Here is a 17,647-nt window from a genome sequence, read left to right as displayed (position 1 = left end):
GTTGTAGCTATAACTAGATTTTAAAATGCATTAATGTAATGGTTTTGCTGAACCCCTTAACCTGGCTTGTCTCCTTTAAGTAAAAATATTCTACCATAGGAGTCAGGGACATGGAGCCAAACCCCATCCTGGCTGAATCTTATGGGATCAAGCTCTCATGGGTTTCATTTCCAGCACAGTTAACATCTTTAGCCTCAATATCTTTCATCAGGCATAAAGTTCATGAGCTTGGTACAACAGAAATTATTTTTTTGTTTTAAGCACTTGTTCTATCCATCATCTTCCAAGTATCTGCTAGACTGTGAAACACATTAAACTGCTCTATTGTTTTTTGTGTAAAGTTTCAAAAGAATTTCTGACCAAAACCAATATCAAGACTAGATATTAACATAATTAAATTTACTTTACACTTAACATATTTTGAAGAAAAAAGGAAAATAAAGCATTTTGACTTTTATGCAAATCCACCGCATCTTAATTTAAAATTATTTGATGTGATAAAAATAATGCCCTATTCATTTTTTTCCCGTGATATGAGTAAAATCAAGCTAAAGGCAGTAAATGCCCTAGGGATCTTCCATGGTCTGCAAAGCTTTTTGTCTTGGGTTATTTCCAATTCCATTTCATTATAAAGAACTGATTTCTAGAGCCCTAAGGCTGATGACCATTTCAAACCCAGCCCCAAATGAAAACTGGAGAGAAAATGCATTTACTCTCCAACTAGTTCATCGCTAAGAGAGGTCCTGATCAACAGTTACTTTGTAAATCAAAACACCCCCAAAATTAAATATATATGAGCAGATTCTTCCTATTTTTTCCCTCTCTTGCTCTATTTCTTCATTCTGTTTTCTTTTCTTCTTTCCTTTCCCCTTCCTCCCTTCCTTCCTCTCTTTCTGTGTGCTTATGTGTGTATGTGGCTCTCTCTCTTTCTCTCTTCTTTCTTTCTGTGTGTTTATATATGTGTGCAGAGCCTTCCTAAAGTGTCATTGGAATACTGTTTGACCACAAATTAGGCTCAGGTGGACTTAATAATAATAGTTAATACCAAGTACTTATTATTTTTTAGGCAGTCTTAAGTGCTGCATATGTTTTAATTAATTTATACCCAAAATAACTCTATGAAGTAGGTATTGATATTATTTTCATTTTACACATGATGAAACAGTGGCAAGGAAAAATGAAGTAACTATCGTGCAAGTACACATTTATTGTCTGTAAGAACTAAAGCCAACACAATTCCTTGTCTGTGTTAAACAATGCTGGGTGCAAGGATCATTTCCAATCCCTATTTTAAACCATGCTGTGAGCAAGCTCCAAGAAAACCTTGTTCCTAGACTGTGATCCATCTAAATCAGCTTACTTATAGACTAATAGCATGTTCTTCAACATTTGATTCAAGACCTTTGCCTCACTCTGCTGACAAATCCAAAGCTATTGTGTCATAAACTCTGCCTAATCCCAACCAATTCCCTGCCATGCAAGATTGGCCTTGAAATTACCCAATCTTTCCCCTAAAACTCATAAATATCCTCCTCAGATCTTTACCTTTGGAGATGCTACTAAGACTCTGTCGAGGTGGTGTTCCTCTTTACTGTAGTAACTTCATAAATTTAGCTTTGCTTAACCAAAGGGTTTTCTTCAGGGATCTTTTTGGGAAGTTGTCAGCTGACATCTGTTTACTACTTATTGTTCAGAGACATTAAAAGATTGTGATTTGTTTTAAAAATAACCCTACTCCCCTAATTCTCCTAAAGCGAAAGATATCAATGTAGCAGCATATGGAAATTATCAAACTTCTGTAACTACCGAGGTAAAGAATTTTTGACATTTCCTTAAAATAAAAAAAAAAAAAGCCCCAAATTAAGGTATTTACACTGTGTGATTCTTAAACTATTGATCTTTACTAAACTTCTCTATAAACAAAAAGGAGTAGCTGAGTTGGTTCTCCCAACCGAAATCAAATATAAGTTGTGATGTTTAATAGGATGAAATTAATTTTCAAAAAACACACTTGTCCATAGATTACAAGCCTTTTCAGGGTAAGAAAATATTTTTATTCTGAATTTTACTCAGCCATGAGACCAACAAGAATGAGGAATTCAAACAAAAAACAAAAACTAAAAAAAAAAATACCCTAAAACAAAAAATCCCAAATCCAGTTATCTCAGAAAGCTACAGCTAAGGAGGGCTTTTCTTCCTAACGAACGAAACATCATATGGTGTTTCAAGTGTGAACACACAATGCACAAGGAGGGCCTGTTTCTTTGGAAATAGCTGTAAATATATTCATCTGAGTAAAACAATCATCTGTGTCTAGTCATGCATGCTCTCTACTCCCGTGGCTGTCACAGCTGTCGATCTGAAGTTGAGAGGTAATGGCCTCATGATTCAAGGAAACTGCTGAAGTGTGTACTCAGGCTTCAGTTTGAGAGATGGGTTCATTTATCATCATAATAAGCCATTACCATTGATAGGTCACAACTCATTGAAGAGACAGTCAGTCTAATTGGCTCAATTCCGTTAGCTTTCGATGTGCCTTGAGGAGATAAGCACTCTTTTGCAGGTACTTTTCAATCACCCAACAAACTACCTGTTTAATAATTCATCACATTTCAGATTGGGGTCCTATCACATAGCTCCTTTCTCAATGTGGCAAATGTTGGATTTTTAACTGCTTGCAATCTCAGAACTAGGTAACAGAGAGAGTTTTAGAAAAAGTAAGGTAAGTGAGTACCCGCTTTGACTCAACGGCTACTGTTGGAAGTGATGAGAAAACATCAGGAATTAAGATGTAAGCTTTATGCTTCCCTAACAGGCCCTGCTGAATTTCTTGAAGATGTCTGTAAAGATAAGAGTGCTATCTGAATCCTTGTGATTAATCATGTATGTCAACCAATTTTTAATGGATAGGATTACAGCATTCAACACTTAATAAGTGATCAACCACAAGCAATAATTTTTACAACAAAGTCCAGAATAGAAAAGTGATAGCTTGTAGTAGATTAAATTAGAAATAAAAATAAAGGCTGTTCTAGTTAAAATATTTTACAAATTTGACAATATTCTGTTCTTTAGTGGGGCAGCAGGACAGAGGCTTTGAGACAAACTCAGCTCAATTCAAATGCAAGATGTGACTCTGAGTAGCTAAGTCACCTTGTAATTACAAATACGTATTCTTTTTCTCCACTTTAAAAAACAAATGGTAGTCATATTTAATCATTTAAAAATATAACTTGGATCATTCCATATTATTATACAAAGAATCTTCTTTTCTTATTTATTTATAGTTTTAGAGTGTTTGATTACATGGATGTGCCAAAACTCATTTAATCAGCCTCTCAGTGAGAGACATTTTTGTGGCTATCATAAACATTTCTGGAATGAATAATTTTGCATATATGTCATTTCGTACATGTTTATGTATACTTCAGGATAAATTCCCAGAAGAAAAGTATGTAAGACTCTGTACATTTGTAACTTTGATTTTCATGGATTGCATCAATGTATATCCGCACAATCAATTGATAAGGATCTTTTTCTCTAAAGCCACAATAAGACAATGTTCTATCCATTTTGTTGTCTTCCTTGTATGATAGATGATAAATTATTTCCCAGTGTAGTTATCATACTATGAGTCAGGTTAAACATTATTTCATATATTTAAGAGCCATTTGTATTTCCCTTTTTATGAACTGCTCATTCATATCTGTCACCTATTTTTCTGTTGGACTGCTGGCCTTTCTGTTATCAATTTTGATAACCTCTTTATACATTAGAGAGATTTCCCTTTTGTGTGTTTTTTATATATATATATATATATATATATAAAGAATGAAAATTATGGAATTTTAAAAATAATTAGTATTTTATTATTTGTATTGGGTTGCTAGAACTGCCATAGCAAAATACTATGGTGTGAGTGGCTTAAACAACAGAAATTTGTTGTCTCACTGTTCTGGAGGCTATAAGTCTGAATTCAAGGTGTGGGGTAGGTTAGTTCCCTCAGAGGGCTGAGAGGAAAGGACCTATTCCAGGCCTCTCCTTGGCTTGTAAATGGCCACCTTCATTTTCACATAGGGTTCTCCCTGTATATGTCTGTCTCCAAATTTCCCCTTTTTAATAAGGACATCAATTACATTGGGTTAGGGCCCACCTTAATGACCTCATTTTAACTTGCCACATTATCGCTATAGGATATTGACTAGTTATAAAATTTATTCCTCTAATCAGTTACTGATGGGTAGACATCTCAAATTCCCTTAACTGCTAGTTGTTCAGTGAGGCAGGGATAGTGAGATACTTAACATGTCATTTGCTTGGGAAGACATGAAGCAATGTATGTTAGTTCCATTTTGGTACCTTCAGAATAAAGTAAAAAACACTCTGCAGGTGTTTCAAAAAGCTTACTAACTGATTTATTTATTCTTTTCACTTTGCAGCCAAGCTGGCATTTAAGTCATATAATCTACTTACTTGCTAAAATTAACTCTTTATGATTGTCCTTTTTTATTTTTAATGATATCTTATCCTTACCACCACCAGATACTATGTCAGATAGCAATAAATAGGCAGTGGACAAAGTATTCTTTAGCAAATATCTCTTACTGATATAAAGATTAGCTCCAATACAAATTACTGCAGCATGCAACTATTGAAATTCACAAAGCAATTGACATTTGTTGCACAGCTTCTGTGTGCTAAGGGCATTTCTGAGAGCTTTGTATAATTCTGAGGGGGTGCTAGAACCCTCATTTTGCAGATAATGAAAGTCTGGCTCAACTAGATTAAGGGATGTGTTCAAGATCACAAAGCTAATAAGTAGAGATCCAGCATTTGAATCAGGTCTGTGAAAAGCATAAAGACAAAAACACTAATCAAATGTAACCACAAAGATAACAGAACCAGGTCATCCTCTTACATAAATAAAAGCTTGCAGCCAATTCTCATGAAAGCAAAGAAGGATCAAAAGTAATGTATTAGTCTGCTAGTCTGAGTCAAGATGTCAGCAGGGTTGGTTCCTTCTTAGGGTTGTAAGGAATGGATGTGTTCCAGCTCTCTCGCCTTGGTTTATAGATGGCTGTCTTCTCCCCGTGTCTTCACAATTGTCTTCCCTCTGTACATGTCTGTGGCCCATCTTTCCTACTGCCTTGATCTTCTCCCACCACCAGCAACATTTAAACAATAAACAAAAAGGCCAGTATTTACAGGACACTCTCACTGTGACAGGTTCAGAAGTGGCGTGAATCTGCCCCACTAAAATACAATTGGTGGGGCTGATCTATTGGAAATGGAAGAAGTCAGAGTATTGTTGGGTTGCTACACATGGACTTGGGCTAATGCATCAGAACCAACAATCCACTGGTTCCCAATAGTTTTCCACTGAGCTGCACATGGAACATGAGTGTAAAAAGTTATTGCCTACAGAAAAACTGTAAACTTTTACATTAAGAGTTGATTGAAACACTTTCAAATAGATACTGGTTTTCTTTCTTTAGTTTTGAGATCAGGAATGGAGTTGGAGAAGGAAGCCGTTTTTCTGTTCTCCTTATGGCACAGTCTTTTTTACAACTTCAGAGAGAAAATTTTATACAAGGAGTACTTGAAGTTCTATTTTATGTTTTTGTGTTTAGTTATTCATTCAATAACCATTGTGTTAGGCCCTACGGCTAAAGAGATGACTGGCCTGAGGTCCTGTGTTAGCTAGCACCAGTGGAGAAAGCATTGCTATTTACCTTTTTTGATACTCTTAATTTCTTTTTTTAGGAACAAATTTCCATCTGGTATCATTTTCCTTTTGCCTGAAGAACTTTTTACATTTCTTCTAGTGTAGATCAGTCTGTGATAAATTCTCTCAGCTTCTATTTCTCTGAAAAAGTCTTTGTTTTGCCTTCATTTTTGAAAGATATTTTTGCCTGGTAAAGAATCCTAGACTGATAGTATTCGTTTGTTTGCTTGCTTTTGTTGTTTTTTTCCCAAAACTTTAAAATATCTCTGTATTTTATTCTGGCTTGCATAGTGTCTTAGGCTGTTCAGGCTGCTGTGACAAAATGCCAGACTGGTAATTTATAAGCAATAGAAATTTAGCGTTCACAGTGCTGGAGGATGGGAGGTCCAAGATCAAGGCATCAGCAAATTTGATGTTTGCTGAAGACTTGCTCTGTTTCCGAATAGCGCCTTCTTGCTGCATCCTCACACGGAGGAAGGGACAATGCAGTTTCCTTAACCTCTTTTATAAGGGTACTAATCCCTTATAAGGGCTCTGCATTCATGACTTAATCATTTCCCAAATAGTCCCACCTCCTAATACTGTCACATTAGGTATTAGGTGCCAACATATAAATTTCGGGAGACACCAACATTCATCAAGTAGTGTCTGAATAAGAGTCTCCTATCTTTCTTATCTTGTTCCACTGGACATGTGTAATTTTTTTTCCCTGACTGCTTTTATGATTTCTTCTTTGTCTTTTTAATAATTTGATTCTGACATACCTTGGCATGATTTTCTTGTAATTTCGGGGTCTGTTTCCTTAGATCAATTTTCCTCCTGGGATGGTTCATATGCTCTGCTTGTTTATGTACCTGGTAATTATTGATTCAATGCCAGACATGCTGAATTTTACATTGTTGAGTTTTGGATTTTGTTGTAATTAAGTAATAGTAGACTTTGTTCTGGCATGCAATTAACTTATTTAGAATAAGTTGGCTTCCTTTAAGGCTTAATTTTAAGGTTTGTTATAGTGAACCTAGAGTAGCCTGTGGTCTGGGCTACTTTAGCCCCTGTATTAAGACAATACTCTCTGAATAATTTACCTGATGCCCTCTCTGTTACGAAAGCATTCCACTTGGGGTGGTGGGAAAATAAACTATTAATATTACCAGCCTTGTGTCAGCTTCAGGAATTGTTTCTCTTACTAGTTTTTGGTGGTTTTTCTATCAGTTTTAGGTAGTTTTCTCTCATGCATTGTAGCTCAATACTCTATTTCTCTCTACACAAATCTGCAGCTCACTCTCTTCTCTTTCTCTCTCTCTCTCTGAAGCTTCCTCTTCCCTTACATTCTGTGCTACAAATTCTAGCTGCCTTGGCCTGGCCTCCCCCTCCCTGAATTCCAATCTCTGTTTTTCAACATGGCAAGACCATGCTTAGTTTGGGTTTTCCCTCAATACACTAATGCACGTCACCCTGGAAACTGCCCCCAGGCAATCATCTTTTCTCATGGGTCACAGTTTTATGCTATCCATTGTCCAGTGTCTAAAAAAATGATGTTTCACATTTTTTCCCCTCAAGTTTTCTTGTTGTTTAAGGTAGGTGGGTGAATCTAGATATTGTTATTCAATCATGGTTAGAAGCAGTAATCAAATGGATTGTCTTTATAAAGCTTTTTTAGTATGATTTTTTAAAATTTTAGTCTTTGTTTCAACTGGAATTTATTTTTATATATAATGTGAGGCAGGGATACAGAAATTGTTATTTTTTCTCTAGAAAATCAATGGTATAAGAACCATTTACGGTATGGCCTTTCCTGTTGTCATTGATCTACAATACTTATTTTGTTAAAAATCAAATATCCATATATGCATGAGATGTTTATGGGCTATTTTTCAGTTCCATTGGTTTGTTTTTCACACTAACAGCACTTTGCCTTGATCATTATACCTTTTAATATAAGACTTAAGTCTTTATATCAGATAAGATATGATTAAAACCACATATCCAGCTTTCCTTTAGGATTTCCTTTGATTATGCTTGGCTCTTTGCTTTCATACAGATTTACTCCTAGGTACCAGAAGATCTGGACAGTATAGTAAGATAAGAAATAAAAGATATAGGGACTGGAAAGGAAGAAATAACACTGTCACTTACAGATGCTATGATTATCTGCTTTGTAAACTCAAACAAACTCAAACAAATACGAATGAATGGTGATAGTGAGAGTTGTTTCATGTTAGTGATCTTAAAGAATTCTTTCAACATTTTATATTAAATAAGATATTGGCTACTGGTTTTTATGTAGACACCCTTCATCAGTTAAAGTGCTTTTCTAATTCCGGTTTGGGAAATGTTTCAAACATCATGAATGGTTATTTAATTTTATCCATGTCTTTTTCTGTATCTATTGAAATAATAGGTTTTTTTTCTCTCTTCTAATCAGTCAACATGGTCAATTAAACTAATTTTCTAATGTTAAACCAACCTTAAACACTGATGATAAAATCAGCTTGGACAATTCCGTCTTACTAGTTTTATAAATCAATGGATTCAGATTGTTAATGTTTTGCTTAGGATATTTGCATCTATCTTCATGAGTGAATTTGGATAGGAGTTTCCTTTTCCATACTCTTGCCAAGATTTTATATCAAGGTATCATGCAACATAAAATTACTTGAGGAATGATCCCATTGTTATAATCTCTGCAAAGCTTGTATAAGATTGAAAATTATTTTTAAGTTCGAATTTTGATTGTAAACAAAATAGGCTAGGTGTTATTTTTATGAGAAGATTTTTTTTTGACTACTGATTAAATTATTTTAATTTTATATCACTTTTTAGATTTTTTTCCCTTGAGTCAGTTTTAGTAAGTTACATTTCTCTAGTAGTTTATTTATTCACTTTTCTAAATTTTATTCAAATTTCTTGAGTGTAGGTTTTCATAATACACTTCAATTTGTTTATTTTCTGATATTCCCTTATTTATCTTCTGAAGTAATTTTAGTTATGACCATTTTTACATTCCTAAAATTGTTTCATGTGTGCCTTTACCCTCTTTTTGCTTGATTAATCTTGCCAGAGCTTTGTAATCCTTTTACAAACAAGTCATTGGGTTTGCGTCCTCACTGTTGATATGTATTCTATCTCATTCATCTATATTTACATAAATTCATATCTTTGTTGTTTCCTTTCTTATGCTTTCTTTTGGATAAGCTGCTTCAGCATCTCTATTCCAAAGATAAATGTCTCACAGGAGCTAATAAACTTAATTGATTGAAAAAATGATTGGATTCCAATCCTGGCTCTGATTTCTTCCTACTTAGGATACCTTGGTTTATTAGCTGATGACTTTGGTCACGTATTTTAACATGGATGAAAACAGAAAATTCACAAGTAAGCTGAATATTTTGGGTGACACACATTTTGTGCAGAATCTATATAACCATTAACTCTTTTGTCCTAACCAGTAAATAGGATTTTTTTTCTATTTCAGTGTAGCCCTAGATTCTGTTAGTGTTGTCAACCATACCACATACCAACTCATAGTGAAATGACTATTAAGTAAACTCCTTTATTTTTCCCATAAATTGTTATTAAATTGAATGTTCCCTATCTAGCACTTGTTCAGTTGATCAATTATAAACAAAATTATACTCTAAACAGAAGAATGCAATGAATGTTAAAATATATTTTATATCATAATTTACAATATTAGAAGTAGTGCTTTACAAATTTAATTAGAAAAAATATCAACATAATATTATGACAAGAATATGTAAGACTGAGAGATTTCTATGTTTGACCTAGAGCCCTCCTAGGTGGGTTAATTTTGCATAGTAGATTCTATCATAACCACAGGCACTAAATGAATCCTTGTTTTTTTTTCATTTTTTAATATTTATTTTCTCATTTACCCTTAACAATTCATATGGCTTATTTAAGCAGAAAATCTTCTTGGTCCCACTCTATTGCCAAATCATTCTTGATAGGATCTGATTTATGGAATGAAAAGTCATGCACAGTTGATCTATCCTATTTACTTTTATAGCCATGCCATTCTTCACTTGCATAATGATCTTCTTAATTAATCCATTTAATCCAAAACTTAAACTGAAGGGAGTTCTGGATGAGGAAGAGGGTTTTGAACTCCACTTTTGAATAATTTTGAGGAATGTGGAGCAAAAAATCACCACTACAAATTATGCTGCTAAAAGGAGAGTGGATCATACTTGTTAGTGAGTTTTGACTTGTTTTAGCAAGATTGAAATCATCTTTTAACTTACACACAAATTCCAACACAAGGGTCATTTCTGAGCAACATAATCAAAATGATTTTTTAAAATTTTTGCTTATTTGTGTTAAGAATGTAGGATCAATCACAAAGGGTTTGTTGAGCTCTTCTTATGTGACAAGAACTACCCTGTCCTATGTAATCTCAAACATCGATCTTGTTCTTGAAATCCACAGCTTTAATTTGGGATCTGGGAGGTAAAACTGAAAGTCAAGCAAGTACAGCAAAGGAGTTTACCAGAGATTTCTTTTAGAAGCCAGATGCTATTATGTCAGCAGACTCTCATAATGTGCATCTTAAGCTAGGCTATAGGTATTCTTGGCAACTACACGAAACAATTTAAAAGCTTCACTAAGCTAGAAAACAGAAAGACAGTATGATGCTGTAAAAAATAAGCATTTTTGGGATAAATAACAAATCACATAAGATTAATTTAATAATGTTCAGAGACAGAATTCAAACCTTAGTGGTAATGCAGGAACAGTAGATAAGCCGAGCCAGCCTCTCTAAGAACTTTACAGATGCAAAGAGAATTGTTTTTGGAAGCTGCACTATTTCAGACCGCTAGGGTAACCTTAAGTAAATGACTATTTCAATGTTCCAGTAGCACTTAGTTTACTAAAGCAGTAAATTATCCCAACACTGAAATTCCCAAACTGTTTCTGAATAGCTGTAGCCTGTGGCAAACCAGCAGGATTCTTTGTCCTCTAGCTCTTTCCACTCCTGCCTGGTTGCTTAAACAAATGCCTTAAAACCAAGCATTAACATTTGCCAAACATTTTGAAAATGAAATGAGTCTGGCATAGCCCTGTGGGTGCCTGACTTAATTCTCTTTGACTATCTAGAATGAGGCAGGAAAATTAACACTTGATTGTGCCAATTGTGCCAAATATTCACTCACATATGAGAAAAAAATATTTCAAGATTACTATTGAGGAATTAATTTATAGTTGAGATTGTGGGAGATTTTTAAGTAGGGAGCATAAAAAAAGTGTTAAGTTTTCCTAGGCCTCTTCCATTATCCACACATACACTCATAATCGCTAACTTATACTTCATTATTCCAAAGAGTAAAAATGTAAAAATATTTCATGGGATCTAAAGTACTCATTTACTAAACTGGTTGGTATTCTTGAGTTTTATTACAATCAGGCAGACTTTTATGCTAGCAAAGCATGTCCCATGTGGGAGCACTTTTATTATCTGGGATTAGGCTCCTAAAAAAAGAAGAGCAGCATGTGGCATCTCTATTCTAAAAGAATATGCACAGCGTATCTTCCTTCTGTTACAAGGAGTCTTATAATCAAGCAACTTGGAAAATATTTAAAAATTGGTATATAAATATTTAAGAAAAGCTAATAGCATCTCACAAATATTTTTTAGATTTAAGAATTAACACTAAAAAAACAGAGGAGGAATTATGTCCCCACAGCCTCCTGGCCTGTGAGTGTAGATGGAATACAGTATTTAAGCAGATGTACTAGTATCTTGATATACTATTTCTGTCAGTTTCTGGCAATGGCTCTGATTCGAACAGCAATTACGGGTAAAAAAAAAAAAATTTAGCCTCAACTATTTAGAAAAGTGGTTTTATTGAATTTACAAACAGGGCCCTACAATTTTCCATTTCCTTAGCTAGATATTAAATCAACCAAGCTAAGCATGTCATCATGACTATAATTTACGTGATGTGACATGACAGTAAAGATGTACTATGGTAATTTCTGAGAGCTTGCAGTATTATTGTAGTATCAAAAATTTATATGGTTCAGTTATAAAGGCAAATTGTTTCATTCATACTGAGATGCCTGACAGTAAACCACTGAGGGCTTCCACGTTACATTAAAAAATGTCTTCCATATTCAAACAATTTGCACACCCTGTTACCATTATTTTGTTTGCTGAATGGAAAGTGGAGCACAGGCAAGCATAGCTTTTTGATGTGAAAATGATCTGTAGGGGAATATGAAGTGCTTCATTGTGGGTGGTTATAAGAAACGGTTCAACCAGGATAAGGGAAGTTATCTTTGGGAACAAATAACTATGAACAGGATGTCCAAATTCTTTGCTCTGATGCTATTTAATATCCCATTTGCTTGCATTCCTTCTGTCAGTTTGATTTTCAGCCAACAGAAAGAAAAAGCATATGAGCAAAGAAGAAATGATGGAAAATATGGCAAAGAATATTTCTATTATAAGTTATCTTTAACTAAATTTTACTATCATATAAAAAATAAGACCTCTGAAACTCACCCAATTTTGACCCAAAGATCTTGGAGAAGTAAAAAACAAATTGACTGTGTGTGTGTGTGTGTGTGTGTGTGTGTGTGTATAATATATTTTTTTGGCAATTTTAAGTAGTAGAAATTCAAGCCTTATGTGCTATTTTATTCTTGTTGAGAATAGAGGAGATTCCTAAATAGAATAGGATAAAACGACTTCTTCCCATAAAGGACCTTGCAAATAAAAGTTTAATTAGATTTTTATTACTGCTATTGAATTTTATGCAACATACGCTGTCTCTTAAAATACATGTTCATTGAAAATGTATTGTATTCATTTACACATTTTTTGTAATAGCATTTAGAAGCCTGTTAAAAATAAGAAACTGGCCGTGAGCTGAAATTTTTCAATCAGCAAAAACCACCAGTTCCCATTTACTGAGTAGCATATGAAGAACTACTAAGTTTTTCTATTTCAGTACTTCCATGCCATGCAAGAGAACTGCAACTATAAATATACTTTTATTTGTTTAATCAATGAGGATTTCTTCATAAATAGCACTATATTCTTATAGGTGAAAACTAGTCCTAAATAGCATCAAATCAGTAAGGGATTTTTTCATCACAGTTTCTGATGTGATAAGGTAATTTAACTATCAGTTGACAAGATATTAACTTTCAGAGAACAAGCAAGCATTCATATTTAGAATTAAGCCACCCAATTTTGTTTCCAACAAAGTATTAGGCAAAATAAAATAAATTCTAAACACCAGGACACCTATCTTGATATAATCCATAACAGGAAAAAAAAAAAAGTGTCACCATTTATGAAGCTACTACATTTGTTTATCTGTGTATGTTTTTATATACGTGTGGGCTTTAAAACAAATGCGTGCTTCCAGTCTGGCACTTTCAGGGTATCTCTGTCTGAGCTCCAGGAAATATGTTGTTTACATAAGCCTCATGGCAAGCATTAAATTAGTCATGTAATACATTTCTTTTTCCAATTAACATTCATACCAGGTAGAAGAAAAAGTAAATCTCTTGAGTATGTGTTTTGAAATGAAACAGAAACAGATGAGGAAAACTTAAGTAAGTATCCTACCCCAGACAACTCTAGAAAACAGCTATTTTCACATAAACACAACATAGTTTCTTCCAATATCTATAATTTGTTTTAGGCAAATACCCTAGAGGCTTCATCCATTCAAAAAGTTTACATTATACAGTGTTCACCAACTATATGAAGTCGTGTGCCAGGGACGCCACGGCCCATTAATGTTTTGTGCAACATGGGGAGAGATGCTCAATTCCATCTGATTTAGCTGGGTCTGCCAATACAATACAGAAGGTATTTGATTTCCTCTTTCTTTAAAGAAATACTACTAATACATAAGACCCATTCTCATGATCTGCCAGTTAAAGCAGAGCAGTGGGCAAAGTGCTGCGTGGACTTACTTTGTTTCCCAGGTAGGGAGCTGGCGCGCTCCAGTAGTAGCTGTGCGGCAGCGCTCGCCGGGCTTCCTCGTTACTGATGCTGATCTGCTGAGGGGAGTCTAAGTCGTCCTGATGCGGAGCCACTTGAATGCGACCAGAGATGTCCGTCAGATACCAGCCACTCATGTCTTGGATCTTAGAGAATAAACACAATCATCATTAATTAGGAAAAAAAAACTATCAGTTTCTTTTCTTTTTCATATTTCTTGTATTGTTCATTTTTGGAAATTAAAACAAAACAAAACCATAAACATTTAGAAAAAAACATGAGAGTTGTGAATATTATTAAAATTATAAGTGCTCACATAGGCTCCCGTTGTTCATTTTTTTCTTGATGTTTCCAGCAGTTTCGATGGTACTATATAATAATCTCTTTTTATTGATCCTATGCTTTTTTTAAAAAAATTGTGGTTCCAAATACCACTTTATTAAAAATAGAAATTCATTCAAAGTCACACAATGGTTATATCATACAGTTTATCAAATAGTTGGACTTTGAATTTCCTATTTTTCATTCCACTAGTAATTTCTTTTTACTTATGGAAGAACTATTTCAAAAACAGTTACATATGTATTTATAAAGCAGAGGGAAAAAAAGAAATGAAATATGCAAGCACCTGAAAGGTGGCTTTTCAACCAATATTTCTTCCCCTCCCACTTTTTAAAATTTCAACTTTGAGGCTTAAGGACATTTGAATCCACCAGCCTGTTGCTATGACAACACTTCATAATGCTGTATGTATTTCTTCAAACAGGGTCATAAGTGCTGTGAGCACCCATAGCCCAGATCTCTGGCCCAGAAACAGAAAGAACCTTAAAGGAGGAATAAAGGAATGAATAATGATTTGTTTCTACATCTTCATACTCCAGCCGAGGTCAGGCATACAGCTATATTTCTAATTTAAACCATCCTACCTGGTCAGGACAGAACTGGTTACTGAGGTTTTAGGGTGCCAGCTACCAGCTGCCAGCTGCCAGATATGTGTGAGCTGCTTGGTGTTGTGGGTAATGGGGAGAAGAATGGTAATGGTGACAATATGTGGCTGAGATATTTTTAAAATTTCTTCATGTGGAGATTATTTGATTCTGCTTGTCCAAAAGCTATGAAATCACTGAGATTGCCTTGGTCAAAGGAGAAATAGAGGCCAGGTAAAAACTTACTGGCTTGCTAGACAATAAGTAATATATTCCTTCTTCTGCTTCCTTTTCCAACATCACCCATCAGGCATTCTAAGACAGATGAATGAGATTCAGTGGACCTACTTTCTGAAGACCAAAGCTTGAGTACCAGCTCTGCCCCTTGGCTGGCTATGAAACTCTGATATATCAATAAGCGGTCTTGAGGGTGGGATGGGACTCTATAAACAGAATGAAGAAGTTAGATTTAATGTCTATTTGTGGTTGATTCTTTGAAATCTGCTCCAAAAGCAATACACTTGATAAAGTATGCACATAGATTCAAATTTAGACATGAGAGTACAATCAGAAACTACCTGTAATATTTCAGACTTGATTGAAAAGCAATATAGGCAGAGAAAATCTTATGTTATTGGGCTCAGGATTAGTTAACTGATTAAAGCTGAAAGGAAGCAGTTTGGGAGATAGTTTATTGAAATATCAGTCTTTGTAAAACACAACTCTGGTCATGTCACTCTTCTGCTTAAAATCCTTCAAAGATTCTCCAGGTAGAATATCCCAACTTCTTAGCATACTCAACCCTATAAGCTCTAGTTTCTCATTCCCCCTCTAGGTTTCTCTCTGTCCACCCTGCTTCCTACCACTCTGCACTCTTAAGTCCAGCCACAAAAGGTGTATCTGAAGTTCCCTGAAGGTCCCATTTTCCTCTCACATCTCTTCTATAGGGAGACAAAATTGCTCTCTGCAGAGTTGAAGAGGCAGTGGGGAGTGTGGGCAGTGGAGATAAAAAGGTAAACATGTTTATGTGAAAGGCAGAAAATCCCAGTTATTACTTACCTAGTTTAGATAATAATTTAGAATTTTTCAAATCAACTTAAAATGAAGGTAAAGTTCAAATTTAGTTTCCCCTTTAACAATGAAAGAGCCCAGGGAGTATCAAATAGTAACTAAACCCTGGGGGTTAATATGTATTATGTATGTAAACGATGAAAGAGTCTTTGTTAACTTGTATACAAAAACTATTAGTGAATGGAAAATGCAATTCTTCATATCACAATCTCATGTTTTCTCTATTAAATCATGTGCCCTTTGGGTCGAAACCACATTAAATCCATTATTGTTTCACATACTAATCATGGACACTGAAAATGCTAGTGTCTACTTCTAGGAGGTTCCAGTCTACACACTGGTACAAATAAAACCTCAAAGGCTTTGCTCATAAACACATAAATAGTATTTGAGGAACCTGCCATCACTTCTACATGATAACTTTATGTAAACGTTCACTAGGAGAATGAAGGTTTTTAAAAATTTCATATAATAGCAGCAACAAAGAAGGCCTGTGAAGCAGCATACAGAATGAAAGAGCGGTTGCTTACACTGCCATAGGTCCAGTAGGAGCTCTGACATCTATTTGAAACGCCTGAACAGAAACACTCATCACAGCCTTTCCAATTATCCTCTTGCAAATTGAAGAAGCCAGATTTGCAACGACTGCAGTCTCCTCCTTCAACATTCTCCTGTAAATAGAGAGGTGTTACCAACAGAGGTACTCTTCAAAATTGAGAGTTTTATCTATGTCTGTATGAGGAAAACATTAACTGCGTATTATTCATTTTACCTTCTCAACCATATTTAATGTATAATGATATTTTAAAAAATATGCTCAAAAGCTCCTTACTAAGCTATATCCTTTCTAACTGCGCTGGTGAGAAAGATTATTGGATGCTAATCTACTGTGGTAAACACTGTGCACTATTCCCTAAACATGCTGTTACTCCACATTTTCTTCCTTGAATTCCCTTATTACCTCAATTCTGAAGCTTTTATTTTCCCTTGGAAAACTAACTTCTTTCCCAATTGTGTTTCCATAGCCCTTTACACATTGCCCTGTTATAACCATAAAAAAGCATAGTTCTAAGGTTATTCTCTGTAGCTATACAGTAGAAACTCTATCTTACTTATTTTTATAGTTAAAGAAAATAACAGTGTTCCTAGTACAACCCCAAGTGCTAGCTTTATGAAGTTTTATTAAGTTTAAATAAACCTCTTGGTGGTTGTGTTTTCCATTCATAGAAAAGTGCTATACACATGGTGGATGCTTACTAAAAATATTTTTAATAAATCCAGATTATGCAGAAGGTAAGGATGATAAAATCTGAGAACATATAAAGAAAAACAGGAGAGGAGAGAAAAATGACACAAAAAGATAAGAATTTGTAAGAATAAGCAAGGAGGTTCTCCTTATAACCAAGAGAATATTTGAAATTAATTTTTTGGCTCTTAATTTCTGTGACCCATTTACATCCTCAACCACTTCTATACATGTGGGAGCCTTTGTAAACGGGGTGTCTCTAGTCCTGCTTCATGTGTTAAACTTTAGCATCCTAATGTGTACACAAATTGAGGTACTGCCACTAACATTCTTGACAGTTTTCACTTTTAAGGTAGATTTCAGATATTTTGAGATGATTGAGATCAGCAAAACTAATCAAACTGATTTCAGACTTATAGTGACAAATAAATCCCCAAGCACTGAAGCTGAGAGCATCTTCAAAAGAGTACACAGGCAGGAAAGATGAAACATATCTATAATTATAATTTAGCTTATCCCATTGAGGACACAGTACAGCTGTTCTGTACACTGTGTTCTTGTGTGCTTGGTCTAATCTACTTTTCATTTACTCTAATTTGAAAGCTTATAATACCAGTATTCTGAAATTCAGACAGAGTTTAACAATTAGAAATTTGTAGACATTAGTTACATTTTCTTTGGCTCCATTTTAGCCTGGT

The 17,647-nt window shown here is 34.6% G+C and overlaps 1 protein-coding gene across 2 annotated transcripts in view; it reads right to left on the bottom strand.

Annotated features, from left to right (window-relative positions):
- Positions 1–17,647, bottom strand: part of LAMA2 (laminin subunit alpha 2) — a 568,286-nt gene that overhangs the window by 293,185 nt on the left and 257,454 nt on the right. For both annotated transcript variants that reach the window (XM_069489233.1, XM_069489235.1), the window contains exons 11-12: positions 16,234–16,374; positions 13,679–13,852 (exon numbers count right to left, since the gene is read on the bottom strand). In XM_069489233.1, the coding sequence (XP_069345334.1) occupies positions 13,679–13,852; positions 16,234–16,374 (315 nt within the window). The remainder of the gene's footprint in view (positions 1–13,678; positions 13,853–16,233; positions 16,375–17,647) is intronic.

The sequence above is a fragment of the Eulemur rufifrons genome, chromosome 15, assembly GCF_041146395.1.
Source record: "Eulemur rufifrons isolate Redbay chromosome 15, OSU_ERuf_1, whole genome shotgun sequence".
Classification (NCBI taxonomy): Eukaryota; Metazoa; Chordata; class Mammalia; order Primates; family Lemuridae; genus Eulemur; species Eulemur rufifrons.
Note: the sequence above shows the minus strand (reverse complement) of the source record. Positions and strands in the feature narration are given on the sequence as shown.